This window comes from Pempheris klunzingeri, chromosome 22, assembly GCF_042242105.1.
Source record: "Pempheris klunzingeri isolate RE-2024b chromosome 22, fPemKlu1.hap1, whole genome shotgun sequence".
NCBI lineage: Eukaryota > Metazoa > Chordata > Actinopteri > Acropomatiformes > Pempheridae > Pempheris > Pempheris klunzingeri.
Window position 1 is genome coordinate 10,931,899 of NC_092033.1, and position 22,102 is coordinate 10,954,000.

General features: G+C 39.6%; 1 protein-coding gene across 1 annotated transcript in view; it reads right to left on the minus strand.

Moving 5' to 3' along the window:
* The window catches only part of anks1b (ankyrin repeat and sterile alpha motif domain containing 1B), a 205,926-nt gene that overhangs the window by 76,198 nt on the left and 107,626 nt on the right, over positions 1-22,102 (minus strand). The window contains exons 12-13 of the mRNA XM_070853570.1: positions 17,127-17,263; positions 2,871-3,057 (exon numbers count right to left, since the gene is read on the minus strand). Of these exons, the coding sequence (XP_070709671.1) occupies positions 2,871-3,057; positions 17,127-17,263 (324 nt within the window). The remainder of the gene's footprint in view (positions 1-2,870; positions 3,058-17,126; positions 17,264-22,102) is intronic.

Sequence of the window (22,102 nt, forward strand, 5' to 3'; positions counted from 1 at the left end):
ATATTGCAGGTTAAAAAGCTGGAACGAGCAGGCTGATTAACTGTAGAACATACAGCTAACACAAAATGCATGTGTGTAACAGCTGCTGTGTGTAAAGCACTAGTAAGAATGGGACAATAGGACGGATTTTCTGTGCAAAGCGACTGCTGTGTAACTGTCAGTGCAGCTCGGCTGCTGCCTCCAAGCTCGTAATTTCCAAAGTGGCTCTGATGACCATTTTCTGTCATCATCAGAAAAATGTCACTTTTTTATTTATCAAATTAGCTATGAGTGCCAATAAGTATCAGCACTGATTAACTGTACTAGCTTTGCTGTGCTGATACTTAATAAAATCCTGATATAATAACTGGCATCAATAGCAAAACACAAACATCTTCCAAGACATGAAATTCTCGTGTTTTCACCATTTAACATTTCCAAAAATTACTTTGACACACAGTAAATTAAACACGTGTGTTGAAAGTAAAACTGAGCCCTTTTCAACAGGGTGATTAATAACTGTCCCTCAGTTTTTGTCCTCAAAAGACATCAGTGTCGGGCCCAAGGCGCATCACAGTATGTAGGTTTCAATATGGAAATAGTACTTGTTACATAAATACCGTGGCAGAGCTTCAGTGAGAATAGGAGATGTCTTATTCAGTTTTGCATTCGTGTGTGTGTGTGTGTATGAGAGAACCAAAGAGAGCATGCACCTGTGGATTGATAATGAATGTGTTTCTAGTTGGAGGCACTACTCAGATCAAAGTCTAGCTGGGCCTCTGAACTGCACGCACACACACACACACATACGCACACACACACACGCACACGCACACACACACACACACGCACACGCACCGGCTTCCCCTGCTTTGCCTCTTCTGTAGCAGCGGGTGTGAGGGACAGTTGGACTGAAACCCAAGTGAGAGAAGGAAGTATTCACAACTACGTCACCAGCTAGCTATCACCAAGGCCACCACTTCGCCATGACAACAGGGAATCTCGTCGCCATGGTAACGCATGAAGCGAGCGACTAGGAAATGACACACAGGAAGTGGGTCTTAAGACACTTCTACAGTAATCTATTGAAGCCCAAAACTGTGGTTTATTCATGACATAAAAACATCTGTCAATGTTTTTGACAAATATACAATGATGTTAAAAAATGTATGTGGATACTAAGCATGTTTGCATTATTTAGTATTTATGCTCATTTTGTAGTATGTTAACAAAAATAAAAGCACGGCAATGTGCTTACATGCAGATTTAAGACTTAACTGCCCTCATTATGAGCTTCTGGTGAGAAAACACCTCATTCATTACAGGGAATATTCGTTTTGGAGGAGAAACTTTTAAACTCAGTAGGGGGATGTCATTAGATGAAACTAACAGTGTTTCATCTGGTCTGACAGTAAAAGGGACTCCCCCATAGGACTGAGAAAGTATATTTTGCTGATGTCTTGGAGCCTCATTTTTGAGATATCCGGCAAAGTTTTCCCCTGAAAGCGTTTGTTTGCATCCTAATTTCCAGTCAAACACGCTGGAGTGTAATATGAAAGTTAAGAATACGTTTTCACCTCAAAAAACTTCTGAAAAGTCAATTTTTAAAGGCAAAACCTGAAAACAACTCAAAACTTTGACAGTAATAAACAAATTACCATCAAACTAGGAGGTCAACCAGCCGTGTGAGTTAATACTATGTCACTTCAAGCATCAGGTGTTTTTATGGACTTTGCTGTGGCACTTTCTGGTGTTACAAGGCCTTTACTCAACACTGAAAGTCTCTTCATGGTCTGATGCTCTTCAACCTAGCAAACACACCAGTGGGTCCATCATTAATAAATCATGGCATGCGGCCATACACTTGTCAAATCCACATGACTGTATTTAAAGGGCAAAATCCTGTGCAGAATAATTTTTATAACCCTCCTTGGATTCCTCACACAGGTGGCACTCACATAGCGCTGTAGTCTGAAATCCCAAAAATGTATGCTCAAATGACTAAAACTATTTATTTCTGGAACTAATATGATATGGCAGTAAATAACATTTTTGGTCAATTTCAGCAGATTCTGAATCATATCAAGAAATCCTCCAAGAAAGCTTTTAAGGTGTGCTGTTCACTCCGTCCATAGTGTGACTGAGTCCAGCAGTTCCCTCTAAAATCTGTTGTTAGCCTCTAAGGTGTTTACCTCCTGCCTCATGTATGACAGCAGTAGAAATATGATTTCAATTTCCTGTGACCCAGGGATTAAAGTTTCATTTGGTCTTTACGCTGAATGAGGTTAAACAGCACCTGCACTGAGGCAACAAAGACAGAATGAAAGAAGAAGCTTGAACATCAGGAAAAAAAAAAAAAAAAGATGGCCCGAGCAGCATTGTAATACTCCAAGACCAAAGATATTTAATATACTGACTTTCAGAGTAAATGTGTGCTTTATGCATTATTGATGCCATGACTGAATGGAGCTGACACGACCCAACCACTAACCAAGCCACCAGCTGGCTAATACACATGATGGATGTGGGCATTTAGGTATTCAACACAGTTTTTCCATAAGGGATATTTTCCATCAGTGATGAAAATAATTAGTTGCAACCCTATAACAGACAACGTACTGCCTCTGAATGACAACAGTCATATCCTTTTATATCCTTCATTTAATTGCTTTGCTTGGTGTCCACGCAGCAAACAAAGTCAAAAGACCTGCAAGAGTTTTCGTACCGTGATATCCCTCTTGAGGAGATATTTGTATTGCTGCTGATCCTCCTCCTAAGGGAGGTCAGGCTGGAGTGTATTTCAGCAGGGCCGACACTCACTCACTTCTGCCTGAGAGACAGCCTTTACCACTAATTGCTTTCCTACCCTCCTGCCTGTTTATGCTTCTTACCTGTGAGCTGACAGTCGTCGTTGGAGCCCGCAGAGTCCTCCTGGTTGGGGCTGAGCGGAGGGCTAGCAGGGGGGCTGGTGCTGAAGCTGGCGTAGCCCAGGGACGAGCTCACCTCGCTGGGCTCACAGCTGTGGTTGACCGGCCTCTGGACGTCCAGGGACGAAGACAGAGAGGTGCGCTGCTTTGGCTGGATACCAGACAGGAAGAATGGAGGACAATGGTTAGACTGCAGAAAACGTTAATAATATTTTACTACTATATTCCCTTTTATGTAACTGACCATTGTGGGCTTATCCTTTTTTTTTCTTTGTTTTTCTTTTAACTTAAATTAGATTTTTAATTTTATACATTAAAAGTAAATGTTTTGGTCTATCTGCAAGTGGTTAATAGGCACAACATTTTTCCAATATGAAATACACCACATAAAAAGTAACAAGGCCTGAAAAACGTATAGATAAACATTTGCTAAAATAAATGATGATGCCATATTTCTACCTTCTACATGCAGCATTTCAATTTTGTATTGCTTATTTTGTTCTGTTATGATAAATGATAATTATTCTTGTCCAATTCTTCCTTGTCATTATAATGACCAATTTTCTTAATCACATTTTAATAATAATAGCAATTTCAGTTTACATATTACCATAGACTGTTTTGCTCTTTCATTTCACATTTACATTAAGGGGACTCACATCACATTTGGGGACAAACTACAGGTCCTCATAAGATAAAGGTATTAAGTTTTGGTTATAATTAGGTTGCCGTTAAGCATGTGTCAATCAGGCCAAGGAAACTCATCAAACTCTGAGACAAATGCTCATTTTATCTCATTTAACACATTATCATTTCAACTTGTTTTTGTGTGTGCACTTCTGTACATAACTAGAAAAAAGTTTTTATTATTTATTCTGTCTAAAATAATAAGATATATAGACGCCAACATGTTTTAAGTAATGTAAAATTGAAATGCAAGTGAGAAAAGGAGTGCGAGAGACAGAGGTGAATAGAGAGAGAGAGCTATAGACAGATAGAGGGAAACAGCAGCATAATGATTGCTTGCAGCAAGTGAGGGAGTGAGACAGAGGACAACTGAAACTGTAGACTGGCATCTGGTAAACACATCTTACATAATGAGGCATTTGCAGCTCTCAACAACCTGCTGCTATGCTTCACAAACAGCTCAGGCAGTCAAAACCCTGCTGCTGTGTGTGTGTGTCTGTGTGCACGTCTGAGGGTGCAGGGAAAAAAATATCCATATAGCAAACCATGAAGGTAAAATAACACAGGGAGAGAAACCGACACATGACAGCATAACCTTCATGAGACCTTCACTGTCTTGTGTGTCACTCAAGGCACAAAAAGTGGACCTTGAGAGAGAAAGAGAGTGAGGAGAGGATATCAAAGGATGTGAAAGCAGAGGAGGCAGGAAGGCTCTTTTCCATGCATGGTGCACTCAGATTGAGCTTTGATGAGTCCTCAGACCCACTGAACTAAACTGAGATGAAAAACGAAGGCAAAACAAGAGCAGGGAAATAGGTTGAACAAGAGGCGAGCATGAAAAAGAAGAAAAGAGAACTGGGAGGAAAATGAAAACATTTCTCCCTGCCAATCAGAGAAAATGGAAGCACTGAAGAGAAGAGGAAAAAAAGGACAGAAGAAAGAAATGATGATAGCAGGTATTAAGTAGGAGATGAAGAGGGTTGGGCAAGAAGGAATGAAGCTATGAAGGGAGGAAACAGTAGGGTAAAAAAACACAGAGACATGGTCATAAGAAGAAAGACAAGGAAGAAAGTCATAAGTGAAGCAGACTTTCATCATCACATGAAATCAAATGGAAAAAAAACAAATGCAGTGGAAATAACTTTCATCACTCCAAAGAGTGGTATTAAAGGAATAGTTTGACATTTTGTGAGTTAGCTAATTTTCTTTCTTGTTGAGTTAGAATAGAAGATGAATACTACTCTCGTGTCTGTACCGACGTACGTGACTTTCTTGCACTTACGCAGTTTAGTTTCCAGTCTTGATGCTAAGCTAACTGGGTAATGCCATAGCTTCATATTTAGCGTATAGACATGAGAAGTATCGATCTTTTCATCTACCATTTGGCAAAAAAGTGATGAGGATATTTCCAAAAATGTTGAACGACTTCTTTAATATCTCCATTAGAAGAAAATCCACACCATAATGCTAAATCTATACTACTATAGCTACTGTACGTGATTTCAAAGTAACTTAGCTCTGCGGTTTCTTTTTTTTTTTCTGTGAATAAGAGGATGGATTTTTCAAACGCACAGTTTGGTATGAGTCAAACAAAGACAGTGTGTTTCTGGTGTTTAATTTTTAACCGTCCTACTTGGAGCAATCCGGCATATAAGAGGCACAGAGAGCCAGAGGAGCTTCAGCAGACCAGAATGCGGCACAGACACAATCGATACTAAGACTGACTTTTATGTTGCAGTGTAGAGTTGGTCAGGGGGGAATAACGCCACAGCAGCAGCATCCTGCAGAGACCAGGGATGTTTAAAGGACCAATGCATCAAGGACGCAAGATCACAACAGCCCAGGAAGGCAAGAGGGAATACGCAGACGATGATGTATGAGCCCAACAGGGAGTCACCCTGACTGGGGAAGGGGAGAGGCGTTACACAAGCTGACAAAAACCTGTATTTATATATTTCTTTATAACATGTTTGTAATTAAAAACATCGATGACCTATGATGAAGAGACAAAGAAAAATGAAAAAATCTCACTAATGACAACAACAACTTCATGCAATGTGCCTGCATGAAACCTGAACCTGTGGAGTTTACTTTCCCGCAGGCTACAAAAGGCAACAAAAAAAGAACCCAAAATAAACAAGATGAATTAGCACTCAACCCAGAATGATGGAAATGCTGTAATGTGACTCTGTGGTGTTTCAAAGTGGGAGGTTGAGGCTGTGTTTGTTCATTCTTTTGCGACCCGCTGAATAAATTCTAACGGCAACTTCAACTTCGCCAATTCATCCTATAAGCATCTCTTTGTTCCCACACTTATCTCTGCCTTGTCTCTGTGTATTTGGCTTCTGCTTCTTTCTAACAACCAAAGGCGTCTTCTCTCTGGGCTCATGCTTATTAAGAGCTCGCACACTCACATAAATAAACACACACACACACACACACACACACACAACAAAACGTACACACGTACTGTAGCACTAGCTGAGGCTTAGCGTTAACAATGCAAACGGGCAGCCAGCTAATGAACATGTCATGGCCGATTGGAAGGGGATTAATGAGCACAGACACACAATCACACACAAGAAAACACACACATGCACACAGGCAGGTCGACCACGCCTGATTAAACTGCAGCAAAAGACATTTTTCCCGCCTGGAACAGCATCCCTTGGGGAAAATATGCTGTTTAACACTTCACTAATGTGTGTGTGTTTGTGCTCGGGTGTTAATAGATGATACACCCATTAGCTAAAAAAGACATTTTTCACCTACGACCAAGTGAGATGTGCTTTGCAGTTTAAGTTTGCATGCTCACAGTGATCAGTGCTTATTTCTATATAAGGAACTGTATGCTAAACTTATTTTACTACATTTTATTACCTTGCTATTCTAATTGATATTTTCAGTTGTTGGAGAAACTTCCCTTCTTTTAACAGTAGCCCAGAGTTAATGATGCTGGATATCAAGCAATGCACACATCTTTTGCAGCTGGTGTTTTTGTTTCTTTTCCATTCTCCCCATTGCTTCACTGTGTTTATTTCAGTGGCCTCACACATTCACAGAAAGATGTAAACACACAAACTCAGTAGGCAAAAAGCTCAGAGCAGGCGACAAGAGAATAGAAAATAAAAGAAATAAACATCCAAAACTCCTTTCCCCCCCTCATCCAAAACAAACTTTAAACTGCAACTCTTAAAACTGCAACTTTGTTATTCAGCTCTTGATTCTGCTTTCCCACTTTCTTCTGATACATTTTGGCTTTGCCTCTCATTTTTTGCATCTTTTTCTTCTGATGATCAAACTTCGTATTTTTTCTCCTCCAGAAAATTTCAAGAAAGTTTCACTCAGGTGAGCGCCTCAGGTGCTGACACACTTTGAGACAATTTCAGTGGCATTAACATATATAGTGCCCTCTCTAAAGGCTCGAACATGGTTCATGTGGCAGTTTGTGTGCCTGTGCCTTTCTAGAAACACATGCGCTGTCCACTGCAGACTGGACAGTCACTCTCTGATCCCTCTGGTTTCATCTGTTGTTGGTGACATGCTGGTTTTAAGAACCTCTTTCTGCCTTTTTGTTAAATGTTGGAAAAACAAAACAAAGTAATTAAACATAATATTCTTGCAATCAATGTGGAAGTGGAGCCACTCATATATTTAGTATAATATATATAAGTTTTCCCAAACAAATACTTTAGTCTCTTTCACTTCAGTTCTTTCAATTTCAGTGTGGTTATTGTTCATGTGTCATGACAGGCAGTTCTCAAAATTTAAACCACATATCTTAAAGGTTCTCAATAAGACATTCAGTATAGTAGAACAGTAAAACTAAGATAGAGTGGAACAAATGTCAACTTGAGCAGAGAATGAAGTCACACTCATTCAGTGCTTATTGTAAACTGAGCTTCTCTGTCTTTTGTTTTGGGCGTCTGGACAGGCACGTGAGTCCGTGAATTGTTCAGTGAGTGACAGGGAGTCAGAGCTGCTGCCCAGCAACAGACTCAGCAAAGCTACTGAGCTAACACAGTAACACAAAAGCTAAGTCAGACAGTGGCTGTGTATAGAACAGACAAGAATGAACCACAGACTCAGCTGCAGGGCCGCTGTGACAGCAGCAGGGGGAGGGATGAGTTTGTTTTGGTCCGAGATGCTGAGATGAAAAATAAATTAGGCCAAAATAGATTATTTAGGATATAACATATAGGAACCGTGAAGTTCAGGAGTTTGAGACTCAAGTGGATCAACCCATTCCTCATGCTTTCAGGCTGGTCTGACCTCTGTATGTCAATTACCATGTAGTTACCACTCAATGGTTTCTAGACTGCCAAAAGCTTGTTTTGGGTTATAGTTTTGTATCTTTCTACAACTGCAACTCTCTCCCATCATTATCTGCTATCACTCGTTCAATCTGTCCATCATCTAAAATTGTGGAAATAAGGAAGCTCTATTGTAGCTCAGATTTAACTAAAAGAAATTCACTTTTTGTCTATTGTAGGTTATAAAATATTAAAGTAGTTCCCCTGCCAAATTTTTAAAAAGCTGTGAAGATGCCAGTAAAAGCTTACAGTCCTCTTGGCTCACAACAAATGAGGTGTATGAACTGCATGATTTATTGAAATCTTAAAAATGCTACATACAAATCCTTTTAATACGGTTTGGGAAATACCAGGAAATAGCTCTGATGCATAACTCCCACTAGAGAGCTTTAAGCATTAACTTGACTTAGTTCAGTTTGCAGTGTATGACCCATGCCTCTGCTTTGGGGCCACAAGTATCCTTGCTGGCAAACCTCTTTAACACCAATACACTCGTTCTCTCTCTCACACACACACTCACACATATATAAAGGTCACCTAGTTGTCCAAGCAATTTTAAAACCTTCAGGTGGATTGCACTAAGCCGCCAGCTATGAGAAGAATGAGCTGACCAAGGTACGTGAAAGTAAATTAAACTTTTTCCCCTTGCCTCACGGTCCTTCTGACTATTTTCACTCTTTTTGCTCCCCTCCTTTTCTTGCCGCCATCCTCTGGTGCCAAACAGCTGCCATGATTGTTTATTGATTGTGTGTGAGTGTGTGTATTTGCGCATGTGTCGTCTTTGCACAGCTCACAATATTGCAGTGATAAAGAGCTGGCACAAATACAGATTCATTCAATTGTACAGTACAGAAATGTCCTATAATTACGCACGGATCCAAGCAAACTGGCTAGAAGATTAACTGACTGGAGCAACACTGTCGGAGAGGGATCATCAAGTGACTCACTGATTGATGAGTGTGAACAGATTAATGAGTTGTAAATGCCAAAGTGATTAGTGCTCTGAACGTGTATGGGTTTTAAAATATCTGGAGATTTTCTGGTGAACAAAATGTCCAGTTGTCAAGTTCGACAAATGAAAATATATTTAATAAATATGTCTGAAAGCAGGTTTCATATAAGACAAGATCCCCAAATGGAAATATATTGAAATGCTGATGAAATTTTTTTATCTAATAGCAATTTGGTGAGACACAACTTTCATTAGTAATTTGTTGGGTGCTTTTATAATTAGTTATTATTTGATAAAATGTCAGAATAGTAAAAATCACAAATTTACAGAGCCTGCCATCTTACAATTTTGTATTTTTTATATTTTCTCCAAAACAGCCCAAAATAGAAGGATATGCATTCTAAAATGATATAAAACTGTAAAAATCTCACATTTGAGAAGGTGCAACTAAATAATGTTTAAATGCTTTGAGTTATCTATAAAATACAAATGGCAAACATTTTGTCAAAGTCAGGCAATTTGTGGGCATACGTATGCCATGTCATTGATTAGAACGGCCACATCTGATGCAGTAAGTGTATCAAACTATGTAATCATTAATTGCAGGTTAAAAAGCTTATTGTAGCCGTCTTTGGAAACATTTGGCCAAAATGACCTGTTATAAAAATCGAAGTGCCCAATGAGCTGAGCGAGAGCTGCGGCTCAGGCAGAGTTTCATTGAGCTGAAGTACAGCGAGTTTTCCCCTGCGGTTTGCTTTGAGTGATGTTAATAATACTTGTGCCTCAGCAGAGGTCTCAGCGTTGTCAGTCATGTTTACAATATTCATTACGACGGATTGCAGCCTCCTTTAACATGTTTCATTCAGCACAACAGTATCTTTAAACGCTGCCAGCTTCACAGATAATTTCTTTCGCACAGTTTGCTCAGTTCTCCAGATATTTACTTTGCATTTTTGATTTTCCATTTTCCCATTTGCAAGGTCATGTACATCAAACATCTTTCGTCAATAGCATAATATCATGAACATCCACGGATGATATGCGCGCCTGGTCTAATTAGTCAGCTCCAGCGTGTACCTCTTTTCAACAGTGTATGCATCTTCCTAGTCCTGGAGGAACTTTCAAACATATGTTAAGCAACTGTTTGAGTGGAGTCGACAACACTCAATTCAAACAGTAAACAACCGTCAGTCAAGTCAAAAATGATTTTTATTAACAAAATATAACAACCAGGATATTCTTCACTGATGTTCAAGAATAACAAAAACTTTATCAACAATGCAGCAGTATATATTCTATATAATTTGTGGTTGAAAAACTATGTCACTCCACAGTAACACTGTCTTTTTCCCCAAGTGTAGTTAATGCATGAAGAACTGAACCTATGGGGGCAGCAAGTCATTCAGCATTCATATTTAACCATACCACATTTAAGTTAGCATGTTTGTATACTGCTTTATAGAAATCATTTTACTTTTCTATCTACATTTAACCATAGCTCACAGTTCATTATGGCCCAAACACAGGAGCTAAATGTTTAATGAAAAGGTATGGTTATTGTTTTGTTATTGCTTGTGTTGACTGTGGGATTTTTAGTTATTTGTTAGATTGAAAAAGCTGAAAGTGGTTGTCAGTCAGCAGTTGTGTCCAGAACGAAGCTCTCAAGCTCTTTTCAATACTTTTCATTGGTGAAATCTTGTAAAATCCAGACACAGATGTTAAGGGTGACCAGTAACATTGAAAAAAAGGAAATCACAAAATATGGAGAGATTTGTTTCAGCATTACTTGACATACAGACCAGCATTAATCCATATATAACTTTATATGGCTGAAATGTTAGCAAACATCCCACTGGAGAGTTAAACTTAGGTTCAAGATTTGTTTTTATTTTAGCCCTGGGTTGATCCTTAGAAAACAACAAAGAAAAGCATGCGAGTTGCAGAACGAGTTGCTGATAATATTTCATGGAGCTTTAAAAGTAAGACCAAACTTTCCATAATCCCACATGTTTCCTGAAGAGAATTCAGGCCCTTTCCAGCAGGATACTTAAAAAGTACATATTTGGGTAGAACCTGACTGTCTTTTTTATAATTATCTGCTTATTTACTTATCTACCTTATCTCAAAATTACTCAAGGCTGCTGTTAAAATTGCACATCTGTGTTGGTCAAACAAACCAACCACCAACTTCAAGAAACACAGTAAAATTATTTTCCTTTTATCATTGAGGTGAGACTGAGTGAGGATAATACTAATGCTCAAGATTATCTTGACCACAGTCATTTGGGGAGCTGAGAGTTTAAGCCTTTCAGTTTCCTGAAGCAGATCCTCCAGAGGGATTTTGAGCAATGGTTGCTATCCTGCTTCTTAAAGCTCCTATACAATCTCCTTTGTGACAGCTGTACATTCACCATTGAGTGGATGTGTGTGTGTGTGCGTGCGTGCGTGCGTGTGTATATATGTGTGTGTGTGTGTATCCACTCGACGTTTGCCAGGGGGAAAAAAACATCTATTATCTCCATACCTCGATAAAGCATCAGAGACCAGTTAGCCTTCCTTATCTGCACGCCACTGCAAGTGTGTGTATGTGGTCAGGAAAGCTATTTGCTCTTTCAAGCTGTCAGGGTTTGAATTCTTGTGTGCATTCATACATAAGTAACAATGTGTCAACAGTAGATTTGTGTGCAATACATACTATACTGAATATCTACATTTGTGTGTGTGTGTGGACCTACTATGACAGGTGTCACACTTGGAAAGCAATACGAAAGAGAATCTGTTCTCTATTACGTATAATTCTTTTATTCCTTTGCTCCTAATCTTAAAGGATAAGTGTGGTAATGCTCTACATGTCTCTTACAGTCTCAACAAATACACTTTTTAAGTAAGGTTTGCTAAATACTACAGTGCAGAGTTACAACATCCCAGCAATTTGTTACATTTGTTTTGGAGAGGTGTTGATTAAACGTAATGCTCATTTTGGAGGCTGTAGTCTGCGCTGAATTTTTTTTTGCCGTGTTTATAATACTTTGTCCTTCACATTTTTTATGAAAGGGAGCACGCTAAATTACTTTTCAGATAGATAGATGGTTATTAGGACTTGTTAATGTAATACACATCCTCAACAGCACAGAGTAATTCCTTCAAATGATAAAGTTGATTCAACACCTTTTCAACGGTTTCAACAAAACTTAAGATTAAAACCTTCATGAAAGCAGAATTTATTGCACAACTGCTGTAGCAGACCACAATAGTTTTAGCTAGGTGAACCTAATGAACTGGCAGCCGTGTGTATTTGTGACCCATTTTTAAAGATTTACATTCAGTAGAAGCTAATGGGGCAAGGGAAGAAAGAAAGTGTCTGTTTGAATTTGTTGACAATAACATCACAACATATTCAATCATTCTGACCTTAACCGTATAATCAAGAGTTCCACCATGGTTGTGCACAGATGGTAGCAAGCATAAAAGACAAAGGGGTGCATGGGTGCACTGCTACAATTACCAGGGAGGAGATAAAATACAAAGCAGGATGTCAGTTTTTAATAAAACACCTATGATTTTGAAGGCATGTAACATGCCTTCAAAACACAGCACAGCACCATGAAGTAGCATTTAACATCTCTACAAAACAGATGGTTAGCTCTGCCTCAAATGTAATAGAGGCACAAAATGGGGCTTTGCCAATGCAATTGCCTTATGGAAATGAATAAAGAGGCTGCTTTTTTTTTGGACACAATGCTAATGTGGATTTGAATGGCGCCTTAATCCTCAAGCAGAATTCAGAAGAAGAGGCAACTGAGACTAAAATGTCTGGACTTTAAAGGCAGGGTCTACATCTTATTTTAGAGGCACTTTTGTTATATTGGTTACAATTCTCATATCAGCCCAACAACAATAAATGAAACAGAAAAATCCAGTGACACACTAATACACTCATCCAACTGTGTCATTCGGACCAAATGAAATGACTGGACGGCAGACCTGCCTGTCTACCTACTTGTGCATGACCAGAGTCTTGCACGTTTTGTTTGTTTGTGCTTGTATTTACATGATTGTGGCACTTAACAGAGTTCTTTATATATGAGTCTGAAAATCGAACGAGGGACCCAGCAGCCTGTCTTCTCATTGCTCATTACTGTCATGGACTCGTTCTCCAGCAGTAATGTTAGTCGGGCAGCACGCTCATGTGTTGTGGGGTAACGGCTTTGGAGGAAAGCCTGAGGGGAAGGGGTGGGGATATTTTTTCGTTTGGAAACATAAAAAAAATCTTTTAGTTTCTCCAATGTTGAAGACTCTGCCTTTAAGGTCTAAAATGCAAGCTGGTCCTCAAGAATTCAGAAGTATCAGAACAGCGGTGATAGATGTATGCATGTATGTGAGTGCGCAGTGTCATATTGTGACCGTGTGATTGTCTGAGATACCAGCTTTCAGCTTTCAGCGGGTGCAAACACGAGTTCTATCACGTGTTGACTAACCAGGAATCTCTTGAAGGCAAGTAACGATTATTAAAGTTTCCTGTTAAATACAAACACATGCAAAAGCAGCAAAGTAGGACACTGAGCCGGTGGGTGTGGGACTGCTAACCCCATGATGCAGTGTGAATCTCTGTACTTAGTTTCCCTCTTTCTGCTTCTTTTCATCAATTTGATTATTCCCTCATGCTCTCTGTTCACATCCCATCTGCCCATGAGTGTGATCAAGAGCTCGAGGAGATCTAACATGTCCAGCTGACAGTTTGGACAAAAAGCAAGGGATGAAGAAATAAAATCACCCTAAACATTAAGCCCATGGGTTTCAGTCAACACGGCCTGTGTGATCTCTTCATGCTTTTACAAAGCGATCACGTGTATTGTTTTTTTTTTTTTTTTTTAAATCAGCGACTGGCTTGTGGTCAGCAGCATGAGCACCACACTAGCAGAATAATTTCTTTTAAACGCAGATTTTTAGAGATAAGTTACTCAGAACACATTTCTTTTTACAGAAACAAGCCCTGGGGAGCCTGGTCACAGGGGAGGGGAGCTTTCACTGTAAAGCAATGTGCAAAGTCACTCATCTTCTAATGTTATTTTGCTTATATTCACAGAGAAGCACACCATTGGGGTATATAAGCCTACTTGTTATATGTGTGGTTTCATTTGCTACTCAATTCAAGGACAAAAATATTGCTTTGCAAAAGAAAAGACAGCCAAATGACATGAAAGAAATATAAGACTTACAAGCTATAAGCTCACTTCTTCTAGTTTCCTGATCTCATATTGGCAACTGATATTTGGAGGTCAATATTGAAAAGATTTATGTCACAATAACCATCAACATTATCAAACTGAATATCAATATGTTAAAAAAAAAGGTGGCCAACTTTTCAAAAGCAATCCTAAACATGTGTTCATCTCACCGAGCAAACTGCTTATTTTCATGCTTTACTACAAAAAAATCCTGTAATTTTCAAAAGAAAGTTTTAGAATGTAACAGTTTGATAAAATGTTCAGCATTTGCTTTTCTGCAAAGAGTTAGCTGGGAGGATTGCAGATTGATCCCATTCTCATGTCTGTATGGTAAATGTGAAACTACAGCCAGCAGCCCGCTAGCTTAACTTGGCAAAAAGACCAACCTTTCTCTAGTTCCAGTCCAGTGACACACGACATAAAAGAGTACAGAATGAGTTCCCTATAAACTGAAGACACTAAGAGCTACATTATGTTACTTTTGTGATATGACAGTAGAGGATAAGGCAATAATACTGAATAGAAATAATATTAATGGCAGCATAAAATAGAGTAATCAAACAATATGTAATGTGTGTAATTTATGTAAATTAGTTCTTGTAAAGTTAAATATCAAAGTCCCTCAAGTTGTCCCCATCAGATGTATTGTTCAGCTTTGTACAAAACAACCTCTGAGAAATGTTGTTGCTAGTTAAGATTATATAATAAATTATTGATCCATTTGCAAGATGATATCTGATCAAATTAGCCTGTAAATGTATCAGTGTGTTTACAAACAGTAAAGTTTAATCCCTAATATGGCTGAAAACCCCTCTGTAAGCCTGAAAGCACCACATTAATATTTCACTGCTGACAACAGGAGGGACTATGACACTATGCCAGACTCTATACATGCTGCAACAGTCATGTGTGTGTTTGGGTGGATGTTAGTCTAAATGTTCGGTGTAGAGTGTGCACAGATGAAACAGCCAGCGGGAGCACTAATATGAAATGAAATGAATTCTGGAGAATTAATTAGGCGCTTTAAAATCGAACTCTGGTGCTTGTTGATTATGTGCGCTTCAACCTGAGCGGGCGCCTGCTGGGCACCGCATGTGATCCCTCTACACACATTAGTTAACATGCCAAAGATAGACCCATGATGAGGGGGGATGATGGGGGAGATAATAAACAAGGGAGGAAGAGAACATGCTCAGGTGAGTAGAGGACACTCAGAGTTAGAGGCAGATGAAGTTGTGAGTTGTTTATGAGCCATCAAACAAGTGTATTTATCGTTTAAAAAAAAGTTGATTTAAGAGACAATTATCTCATCCCACGCTCTGACACTTTACTTATGCTTTAGTAAACTAATATTTCAGGATTTAACACTGAACAAAACAAGCGGTTCAGAAGGATATCTCAGTGTTGTGTCACACGTCTTCTGACGACTGAGAAAACAACTGCCTTCAATTATCAAGGTGTGAAACGCTTGCGCTGAGCTCGTGTTTCTGATACTATCTTGCCGCTGACACGAGTGAGAGAACTAAATTAATCTCAAGTCACTAATGAGGCTGATTTGTTTGAATAGATGAATGCTGATTTGAAATTATTCACGATCAGTGACAGTATTAATCAATCCTGTTTTTGTTGTACAAGTCTGTTACAGAAGTTCTCCGAGCATGTAGGTGTATCACAAATAAAGGCAATCTTGTCCACTTCTGCGATGATACTGATACATATTTATTGCATATTATTTAACACTCCACTGGTTACCCAGGAGGCGCCGTCCCTGAAATAATCCTACTGCAGTATTTTTATTAGATTCCACACTAATATGTGTGAGTCATTTCTGTAGCATCATTTCAGCAGTAGATGATGAACCCTCCTCAGCTTCAGGCTGCCCAGAGACTGAATCTGAACTGTCTGCTGGATTTATGCTTCTCAATCCGGATCACTGTAGATACTTGATAGATAGATAGATTCTTGTACGCTCATAACATTAGTTTCTCCTCACGACACCCATTTCCAGTCTCTCTGCAGTGTATTGTGCCATAATACAGATGGGATTTACTAATGTTTATTCATTATTGATAAACAAGGAGTTTGTATCTGAAAAGTTAAGGTAACTGTTATAATTTGTCAAAAGTAAGCTCCCACACACTGCAGTGACTAAGGACTCAGCATGGTCCCTTCACCAAACCACACAGCATGTTGTCTGCGGCTGTATGCACACTGTCTGCAGCAATTAATGTGACCATACTCTGTCCTTTCAAGAGTTTCTGTTGTTCCATTAGATTTTAGTGGTCATTGGGGACATTTAGAGCGAGCACACAGACGGAAGTCATCGAAAGCGGAAAAATCTGCACATAATATCTCCTGTGTGTCACCATTGTTCAGCACATGTTTTTGTCTACTTGCTTCCTTGTTCTTCTAGAAAATCCGCTTGCTATCTAACAAAGAGGGAAGAAGAAGTGATAGGCTTGGAGATAACATACTCAGCCCAACATACCTCTTTATTTATAACCCATTTGGGCCACAATGTTTCATTTGTGGAGGTTTGCGTGTGCAGTTGAAGGAAACTTTTGCACAAAGTAACCAACAGATACAAATTCATTTAGCATTTAGTTATAGAAAAAGCAGGGATTGATTGAGAGGCTGTTGTCTGTTATTGTTTACAGACAACACACAGCGTTTTAACATCCACTTTATAACACTTTCTTTAGCACAGTCAAGTTGTCAAACTTAGGATAGGGGCTCATCTGGGTTTCTGTAACCAGGATGTGATGGATGTGATGGACAAAGACGGCAGGACACTCAGATACCGTGACTGACAAGAACAGACAGAGACAGAGGAGTGTAAATGAAATGAAAGAGAAACAATCAGAGGGAGAGAAACAGACAGATATGTGTGTGTGTGTGTGTGTGTAGGTGCAGGTGTTTAAGCTACTTGTAGGTGGATACTGTGATGTTCAATAATGCATCAGGTGCCTCTGCAACATATTCATTAGAGTTGGTTGGTGTGTGTGTGTGTGTGTGTGTGTGTGTGTGTGCATGCAGCCACCTGTGGGCGGATGACTCTCTCAATGTTCTTCAGGGCTGTGTCGGGAGAGGGAGGGGAGCAGTCTGGAGTTGGGCCTGTTGAGCAGTTGCCATGGTTACTGTGCTCCCCCTCACTCACCGTTGCATGGGACAAGTGACCTTGGAGAGAGAGCGAGAGAAACAGAGTGAGGGACAGGCAGAGACAGTTCATTTGTTTATGTTGTGATCAGCAGTATCATCATCATCATCATCATACACTGGACCCAGAGTTGTCAGGAAGTCATGCTGATGCCAAGATGGAGACTGAGCGCCAGTTATTTTTATCAAGATGGTCACTGTGTCCACTCTGGTGATCATAGTCCTGACATGACTCGGTCGAGAAGCAAGTCAGATTACACGTTGGATCACGACCACTTGTGTAGTTTCTGACCTGCAAAGGTGATCAGACAGGAAGTGCCAGAGCAGGACTGTGGGGATCGGGAATGTCAACAATCACAGCATCATGGAGCACATTATAGACTTTGTTAAACACTGTAATTGGATTGACCTCAACTATGACACACTTGTTGAGATAAATGTCATACCAAACACCTCAAGTCTGCTGGATCAGCCCCTTTTCAGGCTTTAATATGGTAAAAATGTTTACAAGTCAGTTGATCAGGTAGTGAGCTTTTTAGTCTTACTCTTAAATACTTCAAAACTGTTATTATCTAATGCTCGTGACAGAAGTGCAATAACAGTTTTATTTTCTTCAGCAATTTAATGCATTTGAGCTCATTAGTTAGCTCTCTGTACAGTAGTTTGTTTCATCAATGGATTCAAATACAGTAGGCGCTCCATTTACAACGGCCCATGCGCAGGCGGAACAATTGGTCCCACGTGTTTTGGAGTGAAAGCATAGTTGCTTCAGTACAAGTATCACAACAGCTTGTTAAAAAAAGTTTATCAAGGTGGAACAACTACTCAAATACACAAGTTGCACATTGTTTTCTATTGTATATATTTCTCACAAAGAAGCTGCGTGAACGGTGTTTCCTGTCCCCAGTAATCTTTATACTTATTAAATTATCTATATTATTAAGGTTAAGTTAGTATACCAAGTTCTTAGTGTTACCACCAGTCACCACAGGTGTTGCCAAAAGTATTATAACTTTAACTATAACAGTTAAGTTTTGTGTAGTTCAGTTATGAAGGTAGACAGCTTCTGAGGTGCAACAGCCGACTAGCTGATATTTTAGATTGGCATAAAAATGATTCCTTAGTGCAATTTTTGCGTAACATGAGAAATGAAAAGGAGTTCAGCTCAACACCTAATGTGTCGCACAGTATTTTCTCCTTAACATGGGATCACAGAGATGTGTTAGCATGAGGGAGAGGCGAGGAAAGTGTATTTTGTAAATTGACAAGTCTCAGCAACAACCACAGCAGGGAAATGATGGCTGCCGAGTGCAGTTTGATGTCTATCTCAGCTTTTCACACACAAGTGTGTGTGTGTGTGTGTGTGTGTGTGTGTGTGGCTGAATGCAGAATTCAGTGTCGGAGGTAATTTCCCCTGCGTATGATCATCAAACAGAGCCCAGGAAAAAAAAAAAAGAAGAAGAAGGGAAGAAAGGAAAGAGAAGTGCTGAAGTAGTGTGAGCTTAATTTCAGAGGGAGAAAGCATCTGTCTTAATCAACCGGAGGAGATACAAAACACAGACCAACACACCTTTCCTAAAATACTGTTTGTACTGTTGTCACAGCACACACACACACACACACAAACCCACCCACCAGTGACTTCCTGTCAGCTGCCACCTGCCTACATGGATCCTATCAGACAGCAGAATATCATCCAATTATGGTGTGAGGCCCAGTCAGGACGGACGGACACACACACACACACATCACTATCACAGTCCTTTGCAGTGGATACATTGTTGCTTAAAGATACAATATATGAATGATCTATTATCGAACCTTAAATCAAAAACTGGGAATAAAAACGACATTCCCTGTTTTAACTTTGAATGTAGTTAAAGGTGTGATTTTTCACAACTCCCACAAATAAACTTCACGTATTCAAAAAGAACAAAGCAACACAAAAAAAAACATGGGGCTGCTGATGATGTTTTGGATAATGGCACAGATAGTTTCCTGTTGTTTCATTAGATGGGAGTACCTTTATATTCAATTTTCAAAGTTCTCTTGTATGTTCAGTGAGCATACAGGTGAGCCCAGGCAAGTGAATTTTAATCATAATGTATTTTTAAAACAACAACATAAATGCCTATCACTAGATTATTTCACTTATTTAACACCAACACACTGGAATGGTTCTAAAGAAAGCAAAAATTTACTGTGGCTTCCTTTTTTCTGTCGCCTGCCTCTGATATTTGAAGAAACTGGACAGAATCAGTACTCATTTGGCCTTGTCACACTTATCAAAACACTTATCAGAAACTGAATGAAATCCCAATATTTCTTTTATCAGAATATCCTTTCTCTAACACAATAGCTCCATCTACTTAAATACTTACAGCTCAAGCATTGCAGGCAATGTAAAGCTGAAAGTGTCTGCTCCAGCTTTACAATTTGCCACCTTCTACCATCATGTATTAATTTTGAATTTCAACAGTCTGCCCGCAGATGCAGACACTCACAAACACCCTGCAGTCCTTCAGGGAAAGTGACACATCTTCACAGTGAGCTCTCAAGCCTATCAACACATGTGTCTCCATGTGTGTGTGTGTGTGTGTGCAGGAATGTGACAGTGGAGGGACTCACTGCATTTTACTTAAGGATTGTCCCAGTACACATAGCTGCACACACACAAACACACACACACACACACACACACAAATAGACAAACATCATAAAGAGCTGCCTGGAGCTGAATCAGTGATTACATGTGGGCGCAAATAGATAAAATAAAAAACGGAAAAATGAGAGAAAGGGAGAAGAAAGGAAGGGAGCAACAGAAGGATATATATAGATAGAGATTGAGGTTTTGTCCTATTGAGTAAATAAGCCTGTCAACACTGAGGCTTTGATGATGGATGTGAGAGAGAGAGAGAGAGTGTGTGTGTGTGTGTGTATTTGTGACTGTGCTTCCTTCAGATCTGCCTTGAGCTTACTCCTGGGGAACACTCTTAGCCCTCCTTACCAAAGGAAAGTGTGTGTGCATATAAAAACACATGCATGAGAGTGTAGATGTAATAACCGTGAAGTATAGAAGAAATAACTTAAATTTTGAAATGCCTTAACAGGTTTCAGATATTCTTTGCATGCCAACCATATATACTGTAGCATGTATGTTTGGCATAAAGAATGATAGTGCCTAGATTTGCACAAACATATCTCTGTACATTCAAGGCCAGCTGCACAGCTGGGTAATGAAGGAATGCAGCAGTGTGTACAGGAGAACACTCTGAGTGAACACTTGGTGAATGTAAGCGTTCAAATCAGCTGTCCTCTTCTTACCCGCCTAACAAGACAAAGACTGTCAATTTCAGATGTGTTCCTCTGGCTGTCAGTTCTGCCTCTGTGCCACTCTGACAAGTGGCATTTCATATGTATACATTACTGTATCCGTATGTGTGTGTGTGTGTGTGTGCGTGTGTGTGTGTTTGTGCAGCTGCCCTGATATGTTCTCCTGTGTCAGACTGACAAATTGCAGCTGACAAATTGCGCTCAACACAGTGTCTCAAATTTAATCAAATATTGAGCAACAGTAAAAAAAAAAATATATATATATATTATATACATTATGAGGATCTCCTATAACCAAAACAAAGATTTAAAAATTTATAAAAAATAAGCTAAATAAGCTCCACTTAGGGGTTTTGTTACTTTCAGTTCAACATTATCAGTACTGGGGATGAGAAGAGCAAATAAAACTTTTAAGTCTTTTGACTTTTAACTTTAAGGGTGAGGTTGGGAATAACAATTTTCCTCACTGTCAAGTCAGAAAGTATTAGGAAATGGACTAACGCACTGTTGGTTTTGGAGGCGGGCTTATCTTTTAAGAGATCATTTTATACTTCTCTTTAAACTTTTGTTAGAAATTCCAGACAGTACAAACAAATAGAACTATACAAGTGAAACAAACTCATATAAAAAGTGTAGGGTAGGAAAAAAAGCATAATGCTGTGTGAGCATGCGCTAACAGGCTCCAAACATTGATTTCTCCTGGCTGTCAAAGAGGAAATCACTATATTGCCTCTCTTTCAACAAGTCAATGGGCCTCGACCCCTTTAATGGCAAAGCCCTGAAGTTACTACTTGCTGCCATTAGCCACTCTGAGACTAAGTGGGATAAATGGGGCGAAACGCAGCAACATCACAGTTTCATCCACCAGAGGGTGGAAGTTAATGTGGGAGGGAGTTTAAGACACAAAAGACTGAGGACTGTATTCATAAACCTTACAGGTAGCAGCCGTTTGCATAACCGTGGCTGGCTGATGTGAACTCGCTCTGACAAAGCCACACGACTGCTGCTTCTTTCTCCAACATGATCCAGGCTGCAGCTGGTAAGAGATATAATTAAGCATTAATGTTTTATGTTAATCAGCCTCATTAGACTGTGTGCAAGCTCAGAAGTTGGCAGAAATTGGATATTCAAGATCTCTACCTGTGTTTTGACCTATTTCGTAATGACAAAGTTCACTGTGGTATAAGGCACAATATGGAGGCCTTTTGAAATGCTGGACGCACAAACGCACACAGGCTTGTCGTCTCATGTTGTACAAGTCAGCCACAGCTTGTTTACCAGTTGAAGACAAGTGTGTGTTTATCTCAGGAGTCGGTCGATAGTAAAAAAGAAGCACTTTTGCTCTAACCGCTTGGCAACCCTCTGTGCTTTCTGTCTGTTCCATACGTGACTAGAGGCAGCGAGATTTCGCCTGCAGATCCGTCCTCACCGCTCCACTGCCTGTCTTTATATCTCCAGGATCACATTTCACCTGCAATGTTGTTGTGTTTCTGCAATCTTGCTTTCAGCACCGCAATCCTGTGGTTC